Source organism: Procambarus clarkii, chromosome 34, assembly GCF_040958095.1.
Source record: "Procambarus clarkii isolate CNS0578487 chromosome 34, FALCON_Pclarkii_2.0, whole genome shotgun sequence".
NCBI classification, from domain to species: domain Eukaryota; kingdom Metazoa; phylum Arthropoda; class Malacostraca; order Decapoda; family Cambaridae; genus Procambarus; species Procambarus clarkii.
Window position 1 is genome coordinate 37,946,770 of NC_091183.1, and position 27,575 is coordinate 37,974,344.

General features: G+C 43.4%; 1 protein-coding gene across 8 annotated transcripts in view; it reads right to left on the reverse strand.

Annotated features, from left to right (window-relative positions):
• The window catches only part of LOC123762060 (dual specificity calcium/calmodulin-dependent 3',5'-cyclic nucleotide phosphodiesterase 1A), a 546,501-nt gene that overhangs the window by 385,323 nt on the left and 133,603 nt on the right, over positions 1-27,575 (reverse strand). The window contains exon 1 of one of the 8 annotated variants that reach the window (XM_045748306.2): positions 25,650-27,485. The exons of the other annotated variants lie outside the window; for them this stretch is intronic. Within the exon in view, the coding sequence (XP_045604262.1) occupies positions 25,650-25,725 (76 nt within the window). The 5' untranslated portion in view covers positions 25,726-27,485. Of the gene's footprint in view, positions 1-25,649; positions 27,486-27,575 lie in introns of those variants that run through there. 8 annotated transcript variants of the gene reach the window in all.

A 27,575-nucleotide genomic window follows, 5' to 3' on the forward strand; every position in this document is an offset into this window, starting at 1 on the left:
GTAACAGGGGCATAGGATGAAAGAAACTCTGCCCATTGTTTCTCGCCGGCGCCCGGGATCGAACCCGGGACCACAGCCTTTGCAATAGGAGCTTAGTGAGATAAAGGTGGAGGCCAGGAGCTGATGTGGCACCTTCATGTATAACATGACTTCACTATCACAACAGTAGTCGATCTGTTGACCAAACCACACACTAGAAAGTGAAGGGACGACGACGTGTCGGTCCGTCCTGGATCATTCTCAAGTCAATTGTGACTTGAGAATGGTCCAGGACGGACCGAAACGTCGTCGTCCCTTCACTTTCTAGTGTGTGGTTTGGACAACATATTTCAGCCCCGTTATTGTGACTCCTCGCCTGCAGTACTAGATTTTCTCACTTTCATAACTTCCCATTTCCTCACAGTTCTTACTCTTTATTCTCATATCCTTTCCCTTTTTCCATACGTTTTTCCTATCTCCCTCCTCTCATCTTTTTCTTCACTACCTCCTCTCTTCCTCTCTATACCTCGCTTTCTCCTCATTCCTGCACATTCCAAAACAATTCCTTGCCAACAATTACCGGAAAATGTTTGATGATAATGGCCTGATATGTTGCAAGTTATGCTGGTATTATATTATTTTGTTTGTTTCATTATCAACCAGGGGTCACGTGGACCGCAGCGGTGATTGGCTGGCCAGGGAAGGACTGACGTCATGAAAATTATGAGACAGATGATTGGTTTGGATACGTGGAAACCAACGTCATCAAAGTTGCAAGGAGGCTAGTGAGTGGCTGGCCAGATACAGACTGACGTCATAGAAAGCTACCCCCCCAGATCCAGTGGTGACAGCAAAATCGTAAACAAATAAATTAAGCTAAGAATAAATTGTTTCTCCTGCAAAAGAGAATGTCTGTCGGTCTGTCTGTCTGTCTGTCTGTCTTTTTGTCTGTCTGTCTGTCTGTTTGTCTATCCAAAGTTGGATGTCAGACACTTGACAGCTTTTCAGGGTGGAACCTCCGTGGTAGGGGACTGAACATGTTTGGCTCAGTCCCCCCGCGTCCCCCTTTATGAAGGATCGGCTCTTATTGCGACTCAGCGACCACGATAGGGGGTTTTCAAGGTATTTTAGATATTCATCAATATTGTATGTTATGAGAGAGGGGGAGATAGGGGGAGTTAGGAAAAGAGAGATGGTGGGGCTGAGAGAAGACAAAGTCATGGAGAGAGATAGAAGAGAGGGAGAAGGGGAAGGTAGTGAGAGGGGAGGAGAGAGGGAGATTGGGAAGACAGTAGGAGTGCTGGGGTGACAGAGATAGGGAGGCTTGAAGTAGTAGGGATAGAGGAGGGGAGAAGAGAGGGAGGAAGAGGTGTTGGGGAAGGGGGAAGGTGATGAGAAGGGAGATATGAAGGGAGAGAGGAGAGAGAGAGGGGATGAGGGAGAGCAGTCTACGTGGACAACGCCATGACTGCACCACGGACGCGAGCACTCTTCCCTACAAAGCCAGAGAGTTAAGGGTTGGCCGCGTGTGGGAACATAGGAGACACGCTCGAGAATTGATAACTTGCCTCTCACCCCAACCTGTCCGCCCCAGGTCCATATTCACCTACACCCACGCACTACAACCCCTTCATCTCCCTCTCATAGCTACTATAAAGTTCTACTCCGTCTTCTACTTCCCCTCTAGCATCATCCATCTACCACATCTTGTACCAATCCATCTCCCCAAAAAAACATTTCTCATACTTCCTTTCCTATGACCCCTAAAACCCTGATCTTCCCTAAAACCTCTTCTCTCACACCCTCCATTGCACACTTTATTCTCACTCCGCACATCTATACGTATTCCCATCTGAAATATTTACCAGCTCGGGCCAGTCTTCCCTATCATTACCAAACACATGCTTCCAAACCATGTCCCAAGACGGTACCGATTCTGGATTACCAGAGCCCTATCTTCAAGGGAAACTAGAGACATGTAATGTACACATGGATATTTCTAACAGGAGCTTCAGGATATGGTACACAAATGAAGAGGGAATCTCCAACCAAGAGAGGGAATTTGAAGAAAGGGTTGGTAAAACTCTGACATAATAACAGGGAGTGGAGACAAAACAAAAATGCAGCAATAATTTATAAGGCAGTCTTTACCAATGCATAAGGAACGAAATAAAGAGATAAGTGGATAAGGAGCTGCCTTAAAAAAAAAGATAATGAAATTTTTATGAAATTAATGATGTAGACACAAATACATTCCCAAATTTCATCGAAGGAACAGCAACAGCAGGAGATAAGCAAACATTAATGGCTTACACTGAAACATAAACCAAATAACCCGTTCAGCTTAAAATGGTTCGCAGGATGGAACAAAGTCTCGTAGTCATTCCGGAAGACTTCAACCATGGGAAGAAAGACTAGAATTAATCCACAAATAAAACAGAGTCATCTTACCATTAGGGTACACTGGGCAGTATTACATCAAACAGCTGTGGTTTAACAGACTGTGGACTTGAAGCGGAAACAAAACACACGCACACACGCACTAGTTGATTGACAGTTGAGAGGCGGGACCAAAGAGCCAAAGCTCAAACCCCGCAAGCACAAATAGGTGAGTACTCCCTGCCGTCATAAATTGTACCCGTCGCATACAGTTCAGAGGCGACAGTCACTGGAAGGTAGCCAAGGGTGAGAGAGAGAGAGAGAGAGAGAGAGAGAGAGAGAGAGAGAGAGAGAGAGAGAGAGAGAGAGAGAGAGAGAGAGAGAGAGAGAGAGAGAGAGAGAGAGAGAGGTAGGTAGGTAAGTATCACTTAAACAATTCTAGGAAATGCTATCCAGATCACACAATATAACACAACGAAACATATACATCAGTAACAAACACGTCCTAAACACAACACGTGCTAAACACGACCAAACACGTGCTAAACACGACCAAACACGTGCTAAACACGACCAAACACGTGCTAAACACGACCAAACACGTGCTAAACACGACCAAACACGTGCTAAACTCGACCAAACACGTGCTAAACACGACCAAACACGTGCTAAACACGACCAACACGAGCTAAACACGACCAAACACGTGCTAAACACGACCAAACACGTGCTAAACACGACCAAACACGTGCTAAACACGACCAAACACGTGCTAAACACGACCAAACACGTGCTAAACACGACCAAACACGTGCTAAACACGACCAAACACGTCCTAAACACGACCAAACACGTGCTAAACACAGATGGACGACAGAACTGCGAGACTAAAGACCAAACGTAAGCCAGGAAATACCTGACAAGCAATTAAGATATGCCGTCAGGTCTTCTTTCTCCCACTCTCCGTGAGTGACGCGGCTCTGGCAGGGTGTTAGTGGTGGTAACTCATCACTCTGCCACTGTGAGTGACGGTGAGTATCACTGTACCAGTGTGAGTGACGGTCAGTATCACTGTGAGTGACGGTATCACTGTACCAGTGTGAGTGACGGTATCACTGTACCACTGTGAGTGACGGTGAGTATCACTGTACCACTGTGAGTGACGGTGGGTATCACTGTGAGTGACGGTATCACTACCAGTGTGAGTGACGGTGAGTATCACTGTACCACTGTGAGTGACGGTGAGTATCACTGTACCAGTATGAGTCACGGTTCAAGATCACTTGCTCCAGTATGCGTAATGATGAATGATAACTTTCCTAGTATGAGTGATAGTGAATATAGCTTCCCCAAGGTGAGTGATGGTGAACATCACTTTCCCCGCATGAGTGACAGTGAATGATCACTGTCCTAGAATGAACCGAAAAAAAAGAGAGGAAGCAAAGAAACAAAAAGAGGGGAAAATCCTAGAATAAAGGGAGGAGGTAGAGAAGAATGGGAGATTAGAACGAAGATAAGAGATGGAGATATGGAGATGAAGATGGTGGAGAGAGAGAGAGAGAGAGAGAGAGAGAGAGAGAGAGAGAGAGAGAGAGAGAGAGAAGAAAGGGGAAAAAAAGAGTAATGGAGAAGAGAAAGAAAAGAACGTATGGAAAAAAAAGGTAAAGCGAAGCTAGAGAGGAAAAGTGGCTGAGGTAGTGAGGCTGAGGACGGTATCCATGGTAACGGGATATAAACACCTGCTGGAACTGTCTCCTCCCATCCCCCCCCCTCGTTACCTGCTCCCACCTGACCTACGCCCATCCCCTCGACCCATACCATCTACGATATCATCTACGATATCTGCGGTACCATCTACGATACACTGCGACCCTCTGATGACCTCTTACTCACCTCTTAGTCACACTCTCTGACCCATAATGACTCATTGATAACCCAGGTGGTGATCTTGAATGACCTCTGACCCCTGTAGGTCAGTGTCTATTAATGACCTCTGACCCCTGAAGGTCAGCGTCATATTAATGACCTCTGACCCCTGAAGGTCAGTGTCTATTAATGACCTCTGACCCCTGTAGGTCAGTGTATATTAATGACCTCTGACCCCTGAAGGTCAGTGTATATTAATGACCTCTGACCCCTGAAGGTCAGCGTCATATTAATGACCTCTGACCCCTGAAGGTCAGCGTCATATTAATGACCTCTGACCCCTGAAGGTCAGCGTCATATTAATGACCTCTGACCCCTGAAGGTCAGCGTCATATTAATGACCTCTGACCCCTGAAGGTCAGCGTCATATTAATGACCTCTGACCCCTGAAGGTCAGTGTCTTAAACAACTGTCATACAATAACAAAAACTTAATTTAAATTGAGATATATTACCCGATCAAATGGTTTATTCGAAATTACTTGTATAAATTGTTATAATTCATGCATTAAAAAACTTACATTTTAGATATGAATTTAATAACTTATTACTAATAAATTGAACAGTGAGATAAGCCTGTAGGCAGAAGTAGCAGTGTTAGTAAATATAATACAGTTAAACAACTTTTCTTACAATTAAAACCATTAACAGATATATTATAGAATACAGGATACATCGCATAGCTTAATTTAAAGCAGAGAGAAAAAAAGGAATAAAATTTTAATGCTAAGCATTATATTATAGAAATATATAGAGCCTTTACATTAAATATTATCATGTGGTTGAGAGCCCGGATCAAACTCTGAACAAAAAGCTCCTCTTTGAGGGATCTGATTTCAATAGGATTTATATTTGTCGATCCTAAATATAAATATATTTATATTTATATTTAGGATCGACTTGAGAATGGTCCAGGACGGACCGAAACGTCGTCGTCCCTTCACCTTCTAGTGTGTGGTCTGGTCAACACATACACTTGTATTGGGTCATTCCTTCAGCCTCAATGTAATGTTTGTCACCATGGCATCAGAGCCTGCCACGGTAATATGGAACTTTTACGAGTTTGTATGTGTCAGTAGGGAGTACCACGACTAGGTAAAACAATATCCTACATATTCAAATTGGGTGTAAATGAGATAACAATGCTGTAGGCATCGTGAAGAATAAAGTACCATCGTTCTCTGTCTGGACTTTGTAATCACCAGTGGCAGATAGATTAGCCACAAACTCATGTTTGTATATATGTAACATTCACCCATATACAAGTTAATGCTTGTCTAGTAACCAGTAGTCATATATATTTTAACTAAAAGTATGCACGGACTGAACGATACAAGCGAACTATATGGAATATTAACTCAACATAGTACAAGTAAATACACTCTAGTAGTAGGCATCCATCAGTCTCAGGAGACTATGGAGTTGCGCTCTGGTTGTCGGTCTGGAGTGGCCTCTCCAGGGCGCAAAGCCAGGGTAGGTTGATATGGAGGAGAAGCTGTTACCCATGCAGCTGGTGCCCCCTTCTCCACGGCGCCGAAAGTCTCCAATGGAAAGGCACTATTTGCGTATAAATATACTAGGAAGTCCCCACACACATATCCGGCTAGTATACCCATACACAATAATATAACAACAACAGGAGACTCACCGGTCCTCACCATACTCAGGTAACTCACGAAAACTCACCGTGGTTGAGTACCAAGTCCAAAGACCCCCAACCTTACCTGAAATACAGAAAAAAGAAAGAATTAAAATTCGGGTCCCAGTACAATAATGTCATAGATCTTTCTGTTACACAGTAAGTATACGAGATATTATTTGGTACACACAGAAATCACAATAGCGTGATGCATCAAAGGAACAAATCCACAAGGGCCGTGATGAGGATTCGAACCTGCGTCCGAGAGGCATCCTAGACGCTGCCTTGTCGTAGCTCAGTCGATTAAGGCAGCGTCTGGGGATGCTCTCGGACGCAGGTTCGAATCCTCGTCACAGCCCTTGTGGATTTGTATATATTATTTGGTGTTTGAGGGATGAAAGGTCTCTTTTAAACTTCATCAATATTGGAGTTCATAATGATCAAATACACATTGATTTGCCTGAATTTACCTGAAGGCCACTATCTCTTTAGTGGCCTCCATGGGGACAGAAAGCCGGTGGCTTGTCAAAATTGTTCATGAGGATTTTTTCTAGCTGAATTTTGAATGGAGTTTAATTCAATTGAATTCATTCAATTTTGAATGGAGTTTAATTCAATTGAATTCATTCAATTTTGAATGGAGTTTAATTCAATTGAATTCATTCAATTTTGAATGGAGTTTAATTCAATTGAATTCATTCAATTTTGAATGGAGTTTAATTCAATTGAATTCATTCAATTTTGAATGGAGTTTAATTCAATTGAATTCATTCAATTTTGAATGAAATGATTCTAGCTGAATTACATAAACATATGTACAAACACATAAAACAACTCACACACACACACACGTGTGCTATCAAAGGCAAACACCTGACACAATCCAACATTCTCTAGTGTAATAAACATCTGACACGCCAGGTGTTTAATTATGCATACAAGTAATTACCTCTGAGATACCTATACTGAGCCAGCGAGTCAGGTGTTGACTGAGCTTACTTCAAATGCTAGCACATGCTGCCTAATGCTTCCCCATGCTGCCTCATGCTGGCACATGCTGGCTAATGGTGCCTCATGCTGACCTGAATCGCCTGTTACCACCCAGCTCGTCCTGCTAAGGTTTCCCAACGTCAAGAAATTGCCGTTGCAGTTTCTTGAAACTGCAAGTGCCCTTATCCTAACACAACCAGAGGACCCAAAACAGAAAACGGGGACAGTATGTCACTTTCGGGAGCCGCTACTATTTTCTATAACAAAAATTTTTGCCCTTCGGTAAACTATACGTCAAAATGCGCGCACATTTGTGCCAGGTGAGTACGACGGGGCTCACCATAGCCCGTGCTGCTTGGAACTTTTTGTTCTAAGACAACAACAGCGTCAAAATAAGACGCCAACCCGTCCTCTTAAGATGCCTTGACCTCACAGCGCCATTCACGACCTGACTATATCTTGACACTTAAATCCATCCTGACCTGTCTCGACTTCTCGTAGCTTTAAATCCGCTAACCTGAGGTTGAATAAATCCACCAGGGGTCACTAATCCCGTTGATGTGGCCCCCTCTCTCTCACACACCAGGTAAAGTACCAACTTTAATACCAGAACTAAGATAATATATTTTACTATTTCTCAGCTAACTCATTAACAAGCTGACATCACACAAATATTCGTTCCATGCAGGCATTCGTCCCACAAGGATACATTCCTTGGAAGCCCCTATTCCGTACCGGGGTTACATTCTATGGAAGCCCCTATTCCATCACCACTCACCCATTCAACTTCCCTCTCACTCTCCCTCTCCCGTTTCAAACTTTCCCTCCCCCTCTCATCTTCTCCCTTCCCCTTCTCTCACTTTCCCTACTCCCCTTCCACCCAATCCTACTCCCTGTTCACCCTTACCATCCCTCTCACCGTTCCATACACTCTCCCCCCCCACCCCCCGCCTCCCCCTTCCCAGATATAACACCCCAGCAACAGCACCATGATTATATATATATATATGTATATATATATATATATATATATATATATATATATATATATGTATATATATATATATATATATATATATATATATATATATATATATATATATATATATATATATGTCGTACCTAGTAGCCAGAACGCACTTCTCAGCCTACTATGCAAGGCCCTTTTTGCCTAATAAGCCAAGTTTTCATGAATTAATATATTTTCTCAAATTTTTTTCTTATGAAATGATAAAGCTACCCATTTCATTATGTATGAGGTCAATTTTTTTTTATTGGAGTTAAAATTAACGTAGATATATGACCGAACCTAACCAACCCTACCTAACCTAACCTAATCTATCTTTATAGGTTAGGTTAGGTTAGGTGGCCGAAAAAGTTAGGTTAGGTTAGGTTAGGTAGGTTAGGTAGTCGAAAAACAAATAATTCATGAAAACTTCGCTTATTAGGCAAATCGGGCCTTGCATAGTAGGCTGAGAAGTGCGTTCTGGCTACTAGGTACGACATATATATATATATATATATATATATATATATATATATATATATATATATATATATATATATATATGTCGTACCTAGTAGCCAGAACTCACTTTTTGGCCTACTATTCAAGGCCCGATTTGCCTAATAAGCCAAGTTTTCATGAATTAATTGTTTTTCGACTACCTAACCTACCTAACCTAACCTAACCTAACTTTTTCGGCTACCTAACCAAACCTAATCTATAAAGATAGGTTAGGTTAGGTTAGGTAGGGTTGGTTAGGTTCGGTCATATAACTACGTTAATTTTAACTCCAATAAAAAAAATTGACCTCATACATAATGAAATGGGTAGCTTTATCATTTCATAAGAAAAAAATTAGAAAAAATATATTAATTCAGGAAGACTTGGCTTATTAGGCAAATCGGGCCTTGAATAGTAGGCCAAAAAGTGAGTTCTGGCTACTAGGTACGACATATATATATATATATATATATATATATATATATATATATATATATATATATATATATAATATTTGTGGTTATTGTCCACATATGTACGTGTTGTGCACGTCGTAAGTTTTACCTTCCCATGTAATTCACAAACTCACATCACTTCCCAAAATGTCCTATAATTCTAGTGTGACGAATCTCGGGAAAATCACAGACAAAGACGCAGTCCAAATTTCCTGACAAGTAGGCCTACACACCACTTTTAAAACTACATTTAAAGACCCCCCCCCCCCAAAAAAAAAAAATACTAAAATAATTCCAATATAAGTCAAGATAAAATGACAGAATATGGTGCCGGAGACGATTTCAGGATTGAGAGACGGTTCCAATCTTCTTCACGGGACGAAAGTCAACAAACGTGCTCCGAATCCACAGAGTAAAGTTAGCTCTTCTACTGCTAAATTTGTAAAGCTAAGTCACTCGTGATCCAGGTCTAGAAGCTCACTTCTCGTCTTTCAGCTGTGAGAGGTGAAAGGGGGGGGGAGGGGGAGGAGGAGGAGGAGGAGGAGGAGGAGGAGGAGGAGGAGGAGGAGGAAGAGGAGGAGGAGGAGGAGGAGGAGGAGGAGGAGGAGGAGGAGGAAGAGGAGGAGGAGGAGGAGGAGGAGGAGGAGGAGGAGGAGAGGGTTATAGAGGGGAGTGGGTGAATGTGGGAAGAGAAAATGAGGAAAAGGAAAAGTAGATACGAGATAGAGCAAAAGAGAGAGAGAGAGAGAGAAAGAGAGAGAGAGAGAGAGAGAGAGAGAGAAAGAGAGAGAGAGAGAGAGAGAGAGAGAGAGAGAGAGAGAGAGAGAGAGAGAGAGAGAGAGCCCTCTTTTTTTCATCCACCACAACGATCTAGCCCAAATGTCATCACTTTTTCCAGTCTCCTATGTGTATAGTTAATGTTTATTTGGTCCCGGGTTCGATTCCCTAGACGGTCGAGGCTATTTTTTTTTAATCTTGTTTCCTTGTGCCTAATGCACCTGTTCCTATAGCAATAGATAAGTTCCTTGGAGTTTGGCACCTGTTATGGCTTGAATCCTAGGGCAGGCCAGTTGTTGGATAGGCTCTGAATAACCCTAAATAGGCTTCCTATCTCCGGCAATAGGTAGTCAAAAACAGCCCAACAAAATCAATAGTTTGAATTAACAGTTTTATATCCCTAGCAAGAGTCCCCATATCAAATTTATCAAACAAATCATATAAAAATATCAAAGAAAAAAAGCTATAAAAATTACTCTCAAATTCAATATTGAAAATCTCGCATAATTCCATATCATAATTCATTAAAGTTACCAGAAAAATGGAAAGCAATAAAAATCAAAAGCAATAACTAATAAAACAGCTAAACTCTTACCCCCCCAAAAAAAAATCTACAAAACTCCAAGCCTAGTCCGCCTAAATTCCCTGCGAAATCCACAGTTAAATCCTATCAGTAAATCCTGACGAACCTTCTGGTCGAATCCTATCAAACCAGGAGAGGATCAGACTCCCCTAAAACCTTTTCTCCAGAAACATATATATCTCGATTTTTGGGGACAAGTCCTTTCTACGAAACAGGAATAAAAGACTTCAAAGATGAATAAACAGGTAAACGAAAATATCTAACGTTGTTAGTTAGTGTATCTGTTACAAGAACCGTAGTTAGTCTATCTGTTACAAGAATGAAAATTGTAGTAAATTTGTAAATAATCTTTAGAATAATAATAATAATAAGAAGAAGAAGAAGATGAAGATAAGGAAAAATATAGAAGCTGAAAGGAAGAAGAAAATAAGAATAAAGAGAAGAAAGCGGTAACAAATGGTAACAATCAACTTAGAGTCAGCTTGTCTGTTTTGATAAATATTTCATTATTTATAGTTAACACCTTGCAATGCTAACTTGTCACGCCAACACTAACTCCTTACGCACCTACTCACTCACTCACTCTAGATAGCCTTTAACTAATCCCCTGACCCATGTTTGCTTCCTCACCTCCACCCTCACTCAGCCAATCACAATCGTTGTTATAAATTCAGCTACTCAGAACAAAAGTTGCAAGTAGCACGGGCTATGGTGAGCCCGTAGTGAACTTACCTAGCACAGGAGCGGTGCTGTGTATGTGTACACTCACAATCACTATTGCTCACCCTTATACCTCTTTCCTCACGCTCTTAAGTCGTGTCCTCAACCCCCTCCCGCCTCCCTATTCTTAACCCTCTCTACATTTTTCCCTTCTCCTCCTCCTCCTCCTCCCCCTTCAAGCAGGATGAGCCACTGTGTATGATGTAGTCACACGCGTAATCTTTCTATTGTTAAACTTATCTATAATCCGACTTTAGCGGTGACAAAGGTGAGATTATCGAATCAACGTTGACTAATACTTTTACATATAAGCATGTACCTACCTAGTTGTGCTTACCTTGTGCTTGCGGGGGGGTTGAGCTCTGGCTCTTTGGTCCCCGTCTGTCAACTGATAATCAACTAATGTACAGGTTCCTGAGCCTACTGGGGTCTATCATATCTACACTTGAAGCTGTGTATGGAGTCAGCCTCCGCCACATCACTTCCTAGTGCATTCCATTTGTCTACTATTCTGACACTGAAAAAATTCTTTCTAACGTCTCTATGGCTCATTTGGGCACTCAATTTCCACCTTTGTTCCCTAGTGCATGTGCCCCTTGTGTTAAATAGTCTGTCTTTATCTACCCCTAAGGTTATACTGGCATACACGTAAACATATGTATATGAACATACAACAATTTGCAAGCTAGTGTTGAAGAAAGGTTGTACAGCCAGAGACAGGTGAAAAAGAAAAAAAATTATGATATATAGACTAACAGCACACTCACACACACACACACACGGAATAACATCAGCGGCGTACGCGAAGCTGGAAAATAATATTACAACTTTCTGTACCCACGATGAGGTGGTTGCTATCTACCTGGAAGTAGACCTAGATGATTCACCACCGGCAGCGAACCACTGCGTAATAAAATAAAAGAGACCTTCTAAAAGTCTCGAAGCCTTTTGCCTGTTGTAAGTCCCATAATTATGAATAATGGGATATCAGACCAGACAATAATTTGATATGATTGAGACATACAAAATACTAAACATACAACAAATGCTAAATTTTAATGACAAGAGTGTATGGGGTTAGATGCTCAGAGAAGCAAGAGGGCCATACAAACACACTCTTCATGGAAGGTAGAAAGCAAGTAGAGAAAGCTTGGAGAGGAAATGGTTGAGGATAATTCAATATTTACTATTATATATATATAATTAGATAATAGCGAATCTTTTTAAGACGATCGACAGGTAATAGGGTACAGGGACCTGCGTAGGTAGAGCCAGAGTCTCTTATTAAGTACGCACTCAACAGCACGGACGCACGCGCGCGCTCACACACACACACACACACACACACACCAAAGAGCCAGAGCTCAACCCCCGCAAGCACAATTAGGTGAGTACACACACACACACACACACACACACACACACACACACACACACACACACACACACACACAGGTTGAATCCTTGTGGATTCTCACTGAACACTAATAGTATCTTCTACCACCCCATTCTTTTGTATGAACACATATATATTTGTTTTATTTAAACTTTGTTACGAAAATGGAGTTACATATAGAGTACAAAGATGATTATCACAAGTTGTAGAGTTCCTCCAGCTCCTCAGATGGCGGGCAGGAACCCTGAATGCAGTGTGCATTTTCCCTCTGTATCGCTACGCTGAGAAGCTGGCAGCTCTAGGGTCCCTTGTTGTTTCAGTTAGCCTAGAACCCAGTTCCTTAAAAAACTGTTAGCACTCTTACCCCAGGCGCCGAGTGTCTCAGAATATGTATAATTAATGGAGTATCTAAGACTATAATTTCTACTACGCTAAAAGTGATGGATAAGTTGATATCACCGATGTTTGTTTTTTTGGAAAATTAAGGAACCAATCGCAGAGAGGCAGTTTTGAGTTCAGCCAATAGGAGCTCGCCACAGGAATCTTGACTGCTTTGCCAGTCTTTAGCAACTTCTACGCATTTACCAGCCATTAATTTACCAACTGTCGCCCTTCGACCTACAAAATGAATCATAAATTAACTGGTACCTCGCCACTAACGACTCATCGACAGTTACCTGCCAATAAACAACTCCAATCTGTCCATGTTAAACAACCCCATGTTCCAGTCCCCTTACCATCCAAGTGATTGGGCACCATTCCTGCCCCCCCTCGTCCCATCCCAAATCCTTATTATCCTGACCCCTTCCAAGTGCTATATAGTCGTAATGACTTGGCGCTCTCTCCTGATAGTTTCCTTCCTTCCAGTGCCCCCTTATATACAATATAACTTTCCTCCCCTCCGGCAGGCTCAAACAAAGCACTGTAATAGCTGTGGGTGGTAGCGTCGTTATGGAACAATGAAAGTCATCATCATTGGTCGCTCGAAGCCGCCCCTTTCAACCCATCCTCTTGGATTACAGGTTCATATTCGCGTGAGGCAGACTCCTATACCACCTGCCACAGGGCATTATATTACCACTGTTGAACCGTTGAATCTAAGTACTTATTGTGAAGGTGGAAGCTGAACATCTTACGACAGGTGAAGATGGGAGCTGATCATCTCACGACAGGTGAAGATGGGAGCTGATCATCTCACGACAGGTGAAGATGGAAGCTGATCATCTCACGACAGGTGAAGGTGGGAGCTGAACATCTCACGACAGGTGAAGATGGAAGCTGATCATCTCACGACAGGTGAAGGTGGGAGCTGAACATCTCACGACAGGTGAAGGTGGAAGCTGAACATCTTACGACAGGTGAAGGTGGAAGCTAATCATCTCACGACAGGTGAAGGTGGAAGCTAATCATCTCACGACAGGTGAAGGTGGAAGCTAATCATCTCACGACAGGTGAAGATGGAAGCTAATCATCTCACGACAGGTGAAGATGGAAGCTGATCATCTCAGAACATGCGGTGCCGGGTAATTATCGCCTCAATAGGTGACTGATTTGTAATAAAATTTTAACGACAATTTAAACAACTGATTACCCTAATCAAGGCAGTTGAAGGCATTTAACTGTCTTAATCCTGTAATGACAGTCCCAGCACACCAAATAAAAAGCTATCAGATCTTCTTATATTCCTTACAACCACCATTACCACCAGCACACCAACCACAACCATCAGGAACTCAGGACTTCCCCCCTTAGATTCGTTAACTGCTTCTGGCGTTTATTGGTTGTCCCCTTACTCGGTCTCCCCTCCTTCCTCATTACACCCAGGCATCCAGCCAGCCTGTCTAGCCGGAAGCATAACTTAGAACTTTTTGGAAGTCAAAAAAACCATCACCATCATATCCACCACATGAACAATTCCACAAGGGCCGTGACGAGGATTCGAACCTGCGTCCGGGAGCATCCCAGAACAACCACCACACATTTTCATCACCATTGTCCAACACCATGACCATGATTGTAATCCTCACTATGACCGCTATCACCCACCATCATCACCACACACACAATCACCGTCTTCACCATCATAGCCAACACCCTTACAATCACCGTCATCCTCCACAATAACCTCCACCCCTCACAATCACTAGTCACTATCTCAGCTTAGATAATGTTCCAGTGCCCTGTTGGGCATTTCTCCACAGTGCTGATATTTCCTCTCTTTTTTTGAAACCTTCATATCTATTTCCCTTACTATCCAAAGCGTTGTAAATTAACTTCAGTTTTTAATATTGTTCCTTTTCATTAAAATAAGAAGTTTGTAGTTGGTCGAATTCTTGTACCAACCTAGAGATCCAGATGTTGCAACTGCTGTGATGTTGTTAAGGTATATCTTCTGCATTGCTCTATCATCAATTACTGTCTTAATATGTGCTAGACTCTCTGATATTTAAATGTCTACATTCCTCCTCTTAGTTCAAGTTGTGGAGCTTCATCTGCCACTGTCATTCCCTGGCATTCCTACATGACCCGGCACCCAGCTGATGAGTCCTTGACGAGCTTGGGATCAGGTGGATGTTATCACATAAGTGTTCTTATTGCAAGGTGTCAGTGGCAGTTCTCGAATCTGCATCTATGATAACATGTTATCGGTGTTCACCAACAACGTGTTCCAACGCCTTTTAAATAGCTAGCATCTCTGAAAACTTGAGCATTCATCTGAGTCTCCAACTAACAACAGAATTTCCTGTCTTAACTGCAGCTCCAGTCTTATCTCTTATTGTCTACTGATCCGTCTGTCAGTAGACAAGTCAAGCTGGTAGTCTGTCAAGCTGACCACACTGGACTTGTGATCCTGTGGTCCTGGGCTCGATCCCAGGCGCCGGCGAGAAACAATGGGCAGAGTTTCTGTCACCCTATGCCCCTGTTACCTAGCAGTAAAATAGGTACCTGGGTGTTAGTCAGCTGTCACGGGCTGCTTCCTGGGAGTGGAGGCCTGGTCGAGGACCGGGCCGCGGGGACACTAAAAGCCCCGAAATCATCTCAAGATAACCTCAAGAAGATGGCATGCAGAACACGATTATTAACCACTCGTACTACTACTACTACTACTACTACTGTTGCACTTGTGGTACACAGCTGTCACCACAAACACTGCAACACCAGTCACCACCATCACCACCACCATCACTACCACCCCCAACCACCATCACCACCATCACTACCACCCCCAACCACCACCACCACTGAAGGTACCACCCATAAACTATCGCAAAACCTGGGAATTATGTAAATTAGAACATAGCACCCTTGCTACGTAGAATGTAAACATATTCCCCCGCCTGCCTCCTTCCCGGCGGCAAGAGCGAACACTTCATAATTTACACTTATTAAGAGGAATCCCCTGTAAATGAAGACGAAGATTTACATTTACACATCGGCCAAATAAAATGGTTCATTTTTTTATAGCTGTATTGTGTTGTGAAAAAAAAAGGATTCACAAAAGCTTCCGAAAATGGAGTAGTGTTTACTAAGGAAATAAGAGAGCAGCAGTAGTATAGTAGAACAAGTATTAAGCCCTGTGTTAACAAGGGAGCCGGGTCATGTCAATCATGTCAATACAATAGAACATGGGATAGTACACAGCCACACACACATCCACACACACACATCCTCCTCACCCACACCACACATCCACCAGGTATCTTAACACACACACCATCACCAACATACATCATACACACTACCACCACAATACACCACTATCACGATTATTCACCAGACACTCCACCACAATACACTACAATTCATCACACAGACCACCACAATTCGTCACCAAACACACCACCACTACCACACCACCACAAAACGTCAAACATATCCCTGCCACTCACACTATTCATCTAATTTTCAAAGGAAATTGTGATAATTTGGTGGTTCTAAATGATAAAATGTCTTTCATTCTGACTTCCTACTCGCTGTCAGCAAATGTCAGCTAGCCCCATAACTCTTGTTGTCAGGTACTGAAATTAAGTGTGGAAGTCGATGCTTCGTTTACGGCTGACGTTCTACTGCGTGGCTGACATTCTGGGTTGTTTAGATGACTTTGTGAGGCGTGACGTTATGTGAATGTTGCTGACATTTTGTGGAGTGCGGCTGACGTTTTATAGTTTGTGATTGATTTATGTGGCGTTTGCTGCCTAACATTCAGTGGTGTATGGTAGCTGATACTCCATAGTTGGTCTTGCCACTAACTTGACAAGATGGGATAATTGCAACGAGTAATCAAGAAAAAGCTAACCTGCTAGCAGACCATTTCGTTGCAAAAATACAAGGAAGGAACTTAAGAATTACTTAGAATCACTGCAGGACTGTTGGCCCATACTAGCAGAGTTCCGTTTATATCCACCCCTTCTGTGGGTCCGTAGTAGGTGGGTGCCATTATATCCACCCCCTCTGTTGGTCCGTAGTAGGTGGGTGCCATTATATCCACCCCCTCTGTTGGTCCGTAGTAGGTGGGTGCCATTATATCCAACCCCTCTGTTGGTCCGTAGTAGGTGGGTGCCATTATATCCACCCCCTCTGTTGGTCCGTAGTAGGTGGGTGCCATTATATCCAACCCCTCTGTTGGTCCGTAGTAGGTGGGTGCCATTATATCCACCCCCTCTGTTGGTCCGTAGTAGGTGGGTGCCATTATATCCACCCCCTCTGTTGGTCCGTAGTAGGTGGGTGCCATTATATCCACCCCCTCTGTTGGTCCGTAGTAGGTGGGTGCCATTATATCCACCCCCTCTGTTGGTCCGTAGTAGGTGGGTGGCATTATATCCACCCCCTCTGTTGGTCCGTAGTAGGTGGGTGCCATTATATCCACCCCCTCTGTTGGTCCGTAGTAGGTGGGTGCCATTATATCTTCTCCTCTCACACGTGTACCTAACAACTATCGTGTTAGGTACACGTATGATAGTACATACGTGTACTATCTAACAACTTTCATGCATATATTAAATAGATTGTCTCAATAATAGTAGCTGGTAGCCCATCTCGTTCATCTACAACCCTATTTCCAAACAAGATGTAAATAATGAAGCTTTAGCTGACAGATGAACTTACCACTGAAGATCCAGCTGGGACCAGATATGAAACATTGTTAAGTTAAGTTACAAGTAAACTACATTATTTTTTAACTGTTAAACAAGCTGAAAATGTAAGCTATATATAAGATACTATTACACAAGTTTAAACTGAATCTGTCACCGGTTCAAGCTTGGTCTAAGCAGTAACTTAATAATTGAAGCTTTATCAGCAGGTAACAGCTGGCTAAAATACAAAAAAATATCCGATCGGCTAAACCAATCTAAAAAAAAAAAAAACTTAGGAAAAAAAAAAATGAACACCGGATTTTCAATTTAACTTGGGCAGTTAATTCCATTCACTTTAAGATTATCTTTTGGGGAGTTCTGGTGGTGGTGTGGAGCGAACTGCTCCTGTCAGACTATCTCCAGGAACCTCTTAGCAATGATACTAGTATTAATGGTATTAATACTTCTGGTAAAAACCAGAAGTACATTGTAACACAAAATTGGTTTTCACACAGCCCTTCACCTCGAGCGTTCCCAACGTCGCTAAATTGACGTACTAAATTGCTTGAATTCTTGACTTCGTTACCTGTGCCTGGCTTGTTTTAACATGGTTTTTATTTTTACCACGTCCACGTTAAAAAAAAATTACAAATATTTCTGAATTTGTATAATAATTTCAAAATGTAAAAATCTACAAGGAAATTTATATCAGATTTCTTTTTAATTGTAAATAATCTGATATAAACCCAAATAATAATAATTTCTGCGCTTCCTTTGTCGGGGAAAAATGCAAACCGCAGTTTTTCCCTTTTTCCCCTCAAGGATCTAATTAGAGCAGGAGAGGGAGGGGAAGGACCGGGGACACCTGGGCTGGGAGACAGCGGGTGCTCAACAAAAATGTGTTTGCCTTGGCTGAGTTCCAGCTCCTGTACCCCGCCTCCCTCCACTGGTCCTCTGGTGTGATGATTGTCGACGCTTCATCATATCTGTTTATTACTATATTAATTTTTCCTTAAGCCCCCCACGGTCTTCTGGAGTTTTTTTAGTTATATTTGCTGGTATAACTCCTTTCATTTCAGTTATTACAGCGCTGGCTACCTTGGCGATATACTGTATGTGTATCATTAGTGTCGTGGTCATGTCTTCTTTTGTTTTTTATAAGGTGAAATTTAATTGTCTTATCCTCGTAACACACTCCCTCAGGACCTGGAGAAACATTTGTGGTTTATTGATTTTTGTTGTAATATTGCTGCATATTCTTTGACTGGTCTCACATACGTTGTGTATTCTGTTCTGGACAACTTTATCCAGACTGATATGAAGACTGTTCTTATATACGCTAACTTTGTGCATGTCACTTATGTTATCAAGTGCGTGGGCTTTAAGTGATGTCCAACTATGGTTTTCTTAATCTTTGTGGGTCCAACCAAGTGCTTTTTAATTCTAAATCTCCCAATTCCCATCCCCATTACCTTGCAATTCTTGGGATTGAACTCTAGTATACACTTATTTGACCATTCTCATATCTTGAAAGTCTTCCGAAGATTTTATTAAGAGGTCCTCTGTCCTTATTCATCCAACCAATTGGGCTGGACGGTAGAGCGACGATCTCGCTTCATGCAGGTCGGCGTTCAATCCCCGATCGTTCAAGTGGTTGGGCACCATTCCTTCTCCCCCGTCTCATCCCAAATCCTTATCCTGATCCCTTCCCAGTGCTATATAGTCGTAATGGCTTGGCGCTTTCCCCCCTGATAGTTCCCTTCCCTTCTATCCTTATTCTCAACTGATGCAATTATATCTCCCATGGTAGGTTCCTTATGAATTACCGCAACGTTATTGGTGCGAGGGCTTGGCTCTTATGGGGTTAATATTTCTCTCTGCCTTAACGTGACTGCCTTCAGCTTGTGTGTGTGTGTGTGCGTGCGTGTACGCTTCCCTAGTTGTGCTTACCTAGATAAGTATGGAAAACGAGATCCAGCTCTTAAACCTCGCCCCCTCCCCCCCTAGCTATTGTAGAAAGTATATATATATAGAACTTCCCCACTTTCTACACACGGGAGACATCTCCCGTCACGCAGGGTGCAGTCGCACCTCCACAGATCTCCAGTATCAGCTCTTGATACTGGTAATGGCTCAAAAGGGCCACCACTTACGGGGCTATTCATGCCCGTGCCACCTTTTGGGTGGCTTAATCTTCATCAATCAATCATCATCAATCTGGTAGTTCAATTAATTAATTAATTCAATTCAAGCAAGAATAGAGTATAATAGAGCAGAGTCACCGAATCAAATCGTCACCGAAATTATATATAGAAAATTATATCAAAATTCATTACAAACGCTTTAAGTCAAAGTAATTAATTGCCAAATTTCCGTAAAACGGGATTACAGCATTTTCAGCAGCGGCTTCTATAACAACCTGAGCCTTGCGGCTAACAGAAGGCAAAGTCTGCTCCAGTGAGCAAAATGAATTTCACAACTTGACTTGAGCTGTGCAAAAATATTCTCTGAAATATACATGAATAATTTTTTTTTTGCATTGTTGTAATTGCACTTGTTCTGGATTGTATTATTATTTTGCTCATTTATTTAACATTTTCACATGCACCAAACACACTTTATAGCGTGTGTGTGAGACTTGACAGCTTTGTGTATCCTACCGAGGACATTAGCGAAGCACTGTTCGAGATAGTCAACATAGTCATAGTTCAATAGTCAACATTTGTGAGTCGTGGGTAAAACGTTTTACAATCATAAATCGGGGGTTTGGCAGCTGCACGAAATCACGTACCAGTATGGTACTCTATTTGGTAAGAGCATATTGATTGCCATTAGAGTACCAGTTTGCTGTATAAGACAAACATGCACGAGAAGCTTGAAGTATTGAAGTGATTATATGCTTTCCTTGCTCACTAATGCCAAAATGAGTTCCATCATTTATCTTGAGGTTATCTTGAGATGATTTCGGGGCTTTTTAGTGTCCCCGCGGCCCGGTCCTCGACCAGGCCTCCACCCCCAGGAAGCAGCCCGTGACAGCTGACTAACACCCAGGTACCTATTTTACTGCTAGGTAACAGGGGCATAGGGTGAAAGAAACTCTGCCCATTGTTTCTCGCCGGCACCTGGGATCGAACCCAGGACCACAGGATCACAAGTCCAGCGTGCTGTCCGCTCGGCCGACCGGCTCCCTTTATGTATTTAGCATATATACACGATACGAAATTACTCAGTACGTATAGAGAGAACACCAATCACAGCCATTTATATCACCTCATGTTTGGTAGCGTATTCGTACGATTTTAGTGAAGTTTAGTGATCGTATACATTACGTAGACACCGTAAAATTTACACACACACTCAATGTAAAGGGGGCCGGTCGGCCGAGCGGACAGCACGCTGGACTTGTGATCCTGTGGTCCTGGGTTCGATCCCGGCCGCCGGCGAGAAACAATGGGCAGAGTTTCTTTCACCCTATGCCCCTGTTACCTAGCAGTAAAATAGGTACCTGGGTGCTAGTCAGCTGTCACGGGCTGCTTCCTGGGGGTGGAGGCCTGGTCGAGGACCGGGCCGCGGGGACACTAAAACGCCCCGAAATCATCTCAAGATAACCTCAAGATGGTATTGGCGTCATTAAGTTTCCTCTTACTTAAATATCGGGACCAGGATTCATCAGGTGTCCGCTTGAAACAGTCGCGTTGCTGTTGTTTAAGATTTGCTACCTGGAACAAAAAGTTCCAAGTAGCACGGGCTATGGTGAGCCCGTAGTAACAGTCGAGTGATCTCATATTTATTGCGTCACCCGGGAAGGTATTCCATAAAACATCCATCATGTTCCATGCATTCAGAAGGTATAACAGGCGCCCAAACATCACGTTAAAAATCCACCTTGATCCTGAATGGACAAAAAGGCAGGCATTCGAGTTTATCTCAGCACACACACACACACACACACACACACAGACACACACCAGTACAGTACAAAACTACACCAGTTGATTGACGGTTGAGAGGCGGGACCAAAGAGCCAGAGCTCAACCCCCGCAAGCACAATTAGGTGAGTACAATTAGGTGAGTACACACACACACACACACACACACACTAATACCATGTTGACATAACACCAGGAATCTCATAATCACAATAGAATTCCATTTAACCAGAGATTAATAACCTTTTATGACAATAATGAGAAATTTAATGACTACGTTATAAATTTTCCAAACTATTAAAATGACAGAAATCAAATTACCTTCATTATAAAATGCAATATTTTGCTTTCGGTAAATTCGCTCAATATTTACCCAATTTTAAATCTGAAACGTTCGAGTAAATTATTAATCAAAATAATTGGAGACCTATTTCCCCTCTCTCGCAGAGGTAACACCTTCGGGGGTCATTTTGGGTCCCCTAGCCTCGTGGAAGAGAATAAAACGCATTCCGTGAAGACCCTGCAGAAACTCCCCGATCATGTGTTGAATATTCTCTTCTCCTCATGTATTCTGGTGCAGAAAGTCAGGACAAATGTAGCGGTGACGGAGGCAGCGACACCAAGGTGAAGACTGAACATGTCGCCGGTGGCACTTTTAGAACCACACACAATTATCTCACCAAGGAAAGATTCTGTTTCCAGGATGCTGTTATCTTATCAGGGTCATGTTGCACGAGAGAGAGAGAGAGAGAGAGAGAGAGAGAGAGAGAGAGAGAGAGAGAGAGAGAGAGAGAGAGAGAGAGAGAGAGAGAGAGAGAGAGAGAGAGAGAGAGAGACGGGAACCCCACCACCACTAACTAATACTTACCAATACTAACTAATAACTAAAAACTAACCAATATTATGAGTGAAGTTCTTACTTATCCCTCCACTAATTAGAGGAAGTGTCAGGTGACCAAAAAATCGATATCGCTTAGTAAATTGGCTCTCAAGCACAGCCTGCGCACCGTAAATTCATCTTCCAACAAGATTCCGGCTGCGTTACTAGGCACGGCCTGCACTAGTACATCACCCTTGATCTACACTAACATAAAACATACGACAGTTGTCTAAGTGGCAGTGTGTTACAGCCTACCCAGTGACCTGCTCACAACGTCACAGTCTAACCAGTGACCAGCCCACGTCACAGCCTACCCAGTGACCTACCCACACTGTCACAGCCTATACCCAGTGACCAGCCCACGTCACAGCTTACTCAGTGACCTACCCACAACGTGTATGGTGCCCAAATATCAAACAGCACATAAATAAACTGGAAACTGTGCAGCGACGTGACACAAAATGGATTCGGGAACTGAAAAATAAAGAGTTACGAGAGAATAGAGGCCTTAAACATGCCAAAACTAGAAGATAGAGAGGTGATATGATCACCATTTACAAAATACTAACAGGAAAAGACCAAATTGGCAAAGAGGAATTCCTGAAACCAGCAACTTCACGAACAAAAGAACACAGATTCAAGCTAAGATAACAGAGTTGTCGAAAAGATATTTAACAATTTTCTTTTGCAGAGTAGTAGATATTGACCAGACCACACACTAGAAGGTGAAGGGACGACGACGTTTCGACTTGAGAATGGTCCAGGACGGACCGAAACGTCGTCGTCCCTTCACCTTCTAGTGTGTGGTCTGGTCAACTTACTTTAGCCACGTTATTGGGACTCATCACCTGCAGAGTAGTAGATAGTTGGAACAAGCTAAGTGAGAAGGTGGTGGAGGCCAAAACCGTCAGTAGTTTCAAAGCGTTATACGACAAAGAGTACTGGGAAGACGGGACACCACAAGCGTAACTCTCATCCTGTAACTACACTAAGGTAATTACACTTAATTTCACACACTCACACACACACACTTCTCAGAGGAATTGACAGGGCAGATAAGGATAAACTGTTTAACACTGGTGGTACGCGAACAAGGGGACACAGGTGGAAACTGAGTACCCAAATGAGCCACAGAGACGTTAGAAAGAACTTTTTCAATGTCATAGTAGTTAACAAGTGGAATGTATTAGGAAGTGATGTAATGGAGGCTGACCCCATACACAGTTTCAAGTGTAGATATGATAAAGCCCAATAGGCTCAGGAACCTGTACACCAGTTGATTGACAGTTGAGAGGCGGGACCAAAGAGCCAGTGCTCAACCCATGCAAGCACAACTAGGTGAGTAAAACTAGGTTAGTACACACACATATACACACACACACACACACACACACACACACAGGGGGGCCTCGTAGCCTGGTGGATAGCGCGCAGGACTCGTAATTCTGTGGCGCGGGTTCGATTCCCGCACGAGGCAGAAACAAATGGGCAAAGTTTCTTTCACCCTGAATGCCCCTGTTACCTAGCAGTAAATAGGTACTAAGAGTTAGTCAGCTGTCACGGGCTGCTTCCTGGGGTGTGTGTGTGTGTGTGTGGTGTGGGAAAAAAAAAGTAGTTAGTAAACAGTTGATTGACAGTTGAGAGGCGGGCCGAGAGAGCAAAGCTCAACCCCCGTAAAAACACAACTAGTAAACACACACACACACATACACACACACACACATACACATACACACACACACACACACACACACACACACACACACACACACACACACACACATGTCATGTAAGTGTCCAGGTTCCGCACCCATCCGTCACAAGCCGAGACGTCCCGAGCACCTCCAAGACGGTAGAATGGGCGCTCCATCAGCCCGATAACTACCTAAGATCTCCGCCGCCTCCCCACGAGACCAGGGGCTAGATTCACGAAGAAGTTACGCAAGCACTTACGAACCTGTACATCTTTTCTCAATCTTTGGCGGCTTTGTTTCCAATTATTAAACAGTGAATGAGCTCCGAAGCACCAGGAGGCTGTTTATAACAATAACAACAGTCGATTGGCAAGTTTTCATGCTTGTAAACTGTTTAATAAATGAAACCAAAGCCATCAAAGATTGAGGAAAGATGTACACATTCGTAAGTGCTTGCGTAACTGCTTCGTGAATCTGGCCCCTGCTTGCCTGAGGCCGTCAAGCCCCTCCGGAGCACAGCCAACACCATTCCTTTGCGTCATACGATCAATTCCTATCCCATCAGAGCAGACTTTTATCCCCGGAATTGTCTTGTATAAACAAAAACAAACATAAAAATGTCAAAATTTTTCCCTTGAATGAGTTTTGTCGGTGCAGTGTATTCAATTTTCAAATATATTTATTATTAATTGATGAGAGCACATACCCCCCCCCTCCCCCATCCCCAACAAAATAAATAAACCAACGACTGTCAGCGTTCACGTGAAGTAAAAAAATATATGCGGTTGACTGTTTTAATTCCTGGAAATCCTACCAACCCCCCAAAAAATATAAACCACGAACAGTGCATTAAAACTATATATTCCACTGCAATGTTAAGATTACAAATAACACAACGGCGTCTCATTATTATTCTACAATGTTGTGTTCATCATTGTAGATAGACCAGTGTAGGTGTTGTTGCTTGTGAGACCTGAGGTTAGGCCAGAGTGGCTAATTGCTTCTTCACCACGGGAATAAATATTCATGACGAGGTCATACAAAATTGATTATCAGTGTGTGTGTGAAGGGCTGAGACTTGCATGGGGAGTGTGGGAAGGGAGAGTGAGAGTGGGAGAGGGCGGGAAGGTAGATAGTGAGAAGGAAAGAGAGAGAGGAAAAGGAGTAAACAACTCCTTCGGATCAGTCTTTTTAGTGAGTTTCAGAGGATTCTTGTTAGTGCTAATGGACTGTGGTTGAGACAGATCATGTTTCTGGGGTCCGCCTCTTAACCATCAAAGATTTTTCAAGACAGCATAAGTTTGTTCATATCCAGACGGTCGTACGTCAGTTTCCACAGTGGGCCGTCCGGCGGTTTCTACTGAAACTGCCAATTTCGACAGAAAAATTAATTAAGGTTCCAAACCAAAACTAAAAATAATTAAGGTTCAGCGCGGATTCACCGGAGGCCGCTCCGAGCCGACAGCTTTCCCACTTGTGTCACACTCATGGCTCAACAGATTAGTGCACACGGAAAGCCAAAGAATGGAACAATCACGAGAAAGCGCCAAGCCATTACACAGCACTTAGAAGGGGTCAGGATAAGTATTTGGGATGGGACGAGTGGATGGAATGGAAACAATATTAAATTAAAGTCCCCCTTCTGCTCTATAACACCGAAATATACATTTCGCAATATCGAAAAGCAACATATAATGAAGGAGGCGAGGAACGACACTCACCTATGGTGTAGGTGGCACCGTCAATGTGGAAGGTGGCACTCTTGCACCTGTTGAAGGGGCGGGCTGCACGACTCATGATGGCTCCGGTGCTGCAGGAGGATGAGGCAGAGGACAAGGTGGAGGGTGAGGTTCTTGAGAACCAGATTGGAGGAGGACTCGCGACCACACGCAGCCAGGGAAAATGGCTGACTACCGGAAAGGATTTTGGAAAGTGGTTGCAATGAGGGAATGGCTAAGTGTTGTAGGGTAAGGTGTAGATTTTAGACGTAAAGATTAGATCAGCGCTCCAGGAAAAGGCGTCTGGGAAATAATTCTATGATAATGAAGAGGCTAAGATCCTCTACAGTGTGAAAGGTCTTTGAGACGGCTATATATCTTTGACAAGGCCAAAGATCTATTACAGCGATGACAAGATCCTTGACAGGGCCAAAAGTCTATTACAGGACCGAATGCAATAGTTACAGAAGTTTAAACGGAAAGAGTCACAGGTGTGATAGGAAAAAATCTTGAGCAGACAATGTAATTCTCAAATAAAAAAAAGACTGAAGAGGAGGTGCCAAATAGGAGACAACAGTGATATTAGTAAACACCCACACAGCAGTCGTAGCAGCAACTTAAGAGTTACAGCAGCGTAGAGAGCGTAGAGAGAACATAAGTGCCTCGTTGATTCCCAGAGTCGGAATGGCGGAGAATAAGGAAGACGCCAACAAATGTGGAGGACAGGATACGAGACGGTAAGAAGGGTCAGGTGATGGTAGGAATGGCGTGACTTGCTCTCGTCTATCACGTTCCGGGGCAGGAGCGGCGGTGGTCGACCTTGACCTCACTGGCTTCCCGCATACTTCAGGCTGACACCCTCCCCGAACACCCTCCTCCTCCTCGAGATTATATCTCAGCGATTTGTTGATGAGACAGTTTGGCAAACATCGAGAGCCAGACTCGCCTTCAACTTCCACAGGAATGACCGTCGAGCTCAGTTCCGAGTCAGTCCTCAGGCCAGGTTTTGTTTGGATTATAATGAAACAAACATTGGATGTGAGTGGTGATACCACTTCCACAGTAACAGATCTTGGTAGTCTACGGAAGTAGTATGCATGTGTGTGTTCGCTGAGGTAGTTGATGAGTCCTGACCCTCGCTATGACTAGGGTCAGACGTCGTGGGGTCAATATGGTATTACCGGAGGTCCTCTTGGATCACCAACAGGTCGCGCCTCACCAGCGTGGAGAGTCCTGAAGTTGGTGCGGGTTACTTGCATCAACCAGACCCGACTCTCCACCTCTTATATTTACAATATTTTACTCTCCTGTGCTACGATTTATCAAAAGTTATCTTGGAGACAAAGTTATTTTTGTAGCGTGACACAACCGCGAGAAGAAGGCATTATCGGACGACCATGGAGAGCGGTAAGTCTTCTCATGGTCCCCTGGCGGCCGTCTACCTTCCCCTCAGCGAACCTGGAGAGTTTACTGGAACTTGAGTGTGGAACCTTGCAAGTCCAGGAAAGGTGGGGATGTTCAGGGGTATGATGGTCTACTGTCACCTCTGCTGAGAGATCGCCTAAATAAGGTACAGGTGTAGAAGAAGAGGTACTCAAGACAGGTGGCTTATCTATAAACAGGTGTAACTGGGGGGGGGGACCACTACCCAAACACAAATGCCACTGGAGATATTTGGCTTAATAGTTGGGCCCACGTGACAGGCTTTCAGGTGTTGCGGGTGTTGTTGTCTTCGGGTGGGGGGTGAAGGGGTGTGGGGGGGAGGAGGTAGGTGTGGATGACACCTGACTCGGGGGTTCCTGGCCTGTCTCTCACAGGAGAAGGCAGCTTGGCAGCCGCGCCTCACGCCGGCCAGAGAGAGAACACTGACGGAGGTCCGGCTTGGGCCCCTCGCGCGCACACACTGACCCGCCTCTTCCACCACTACCA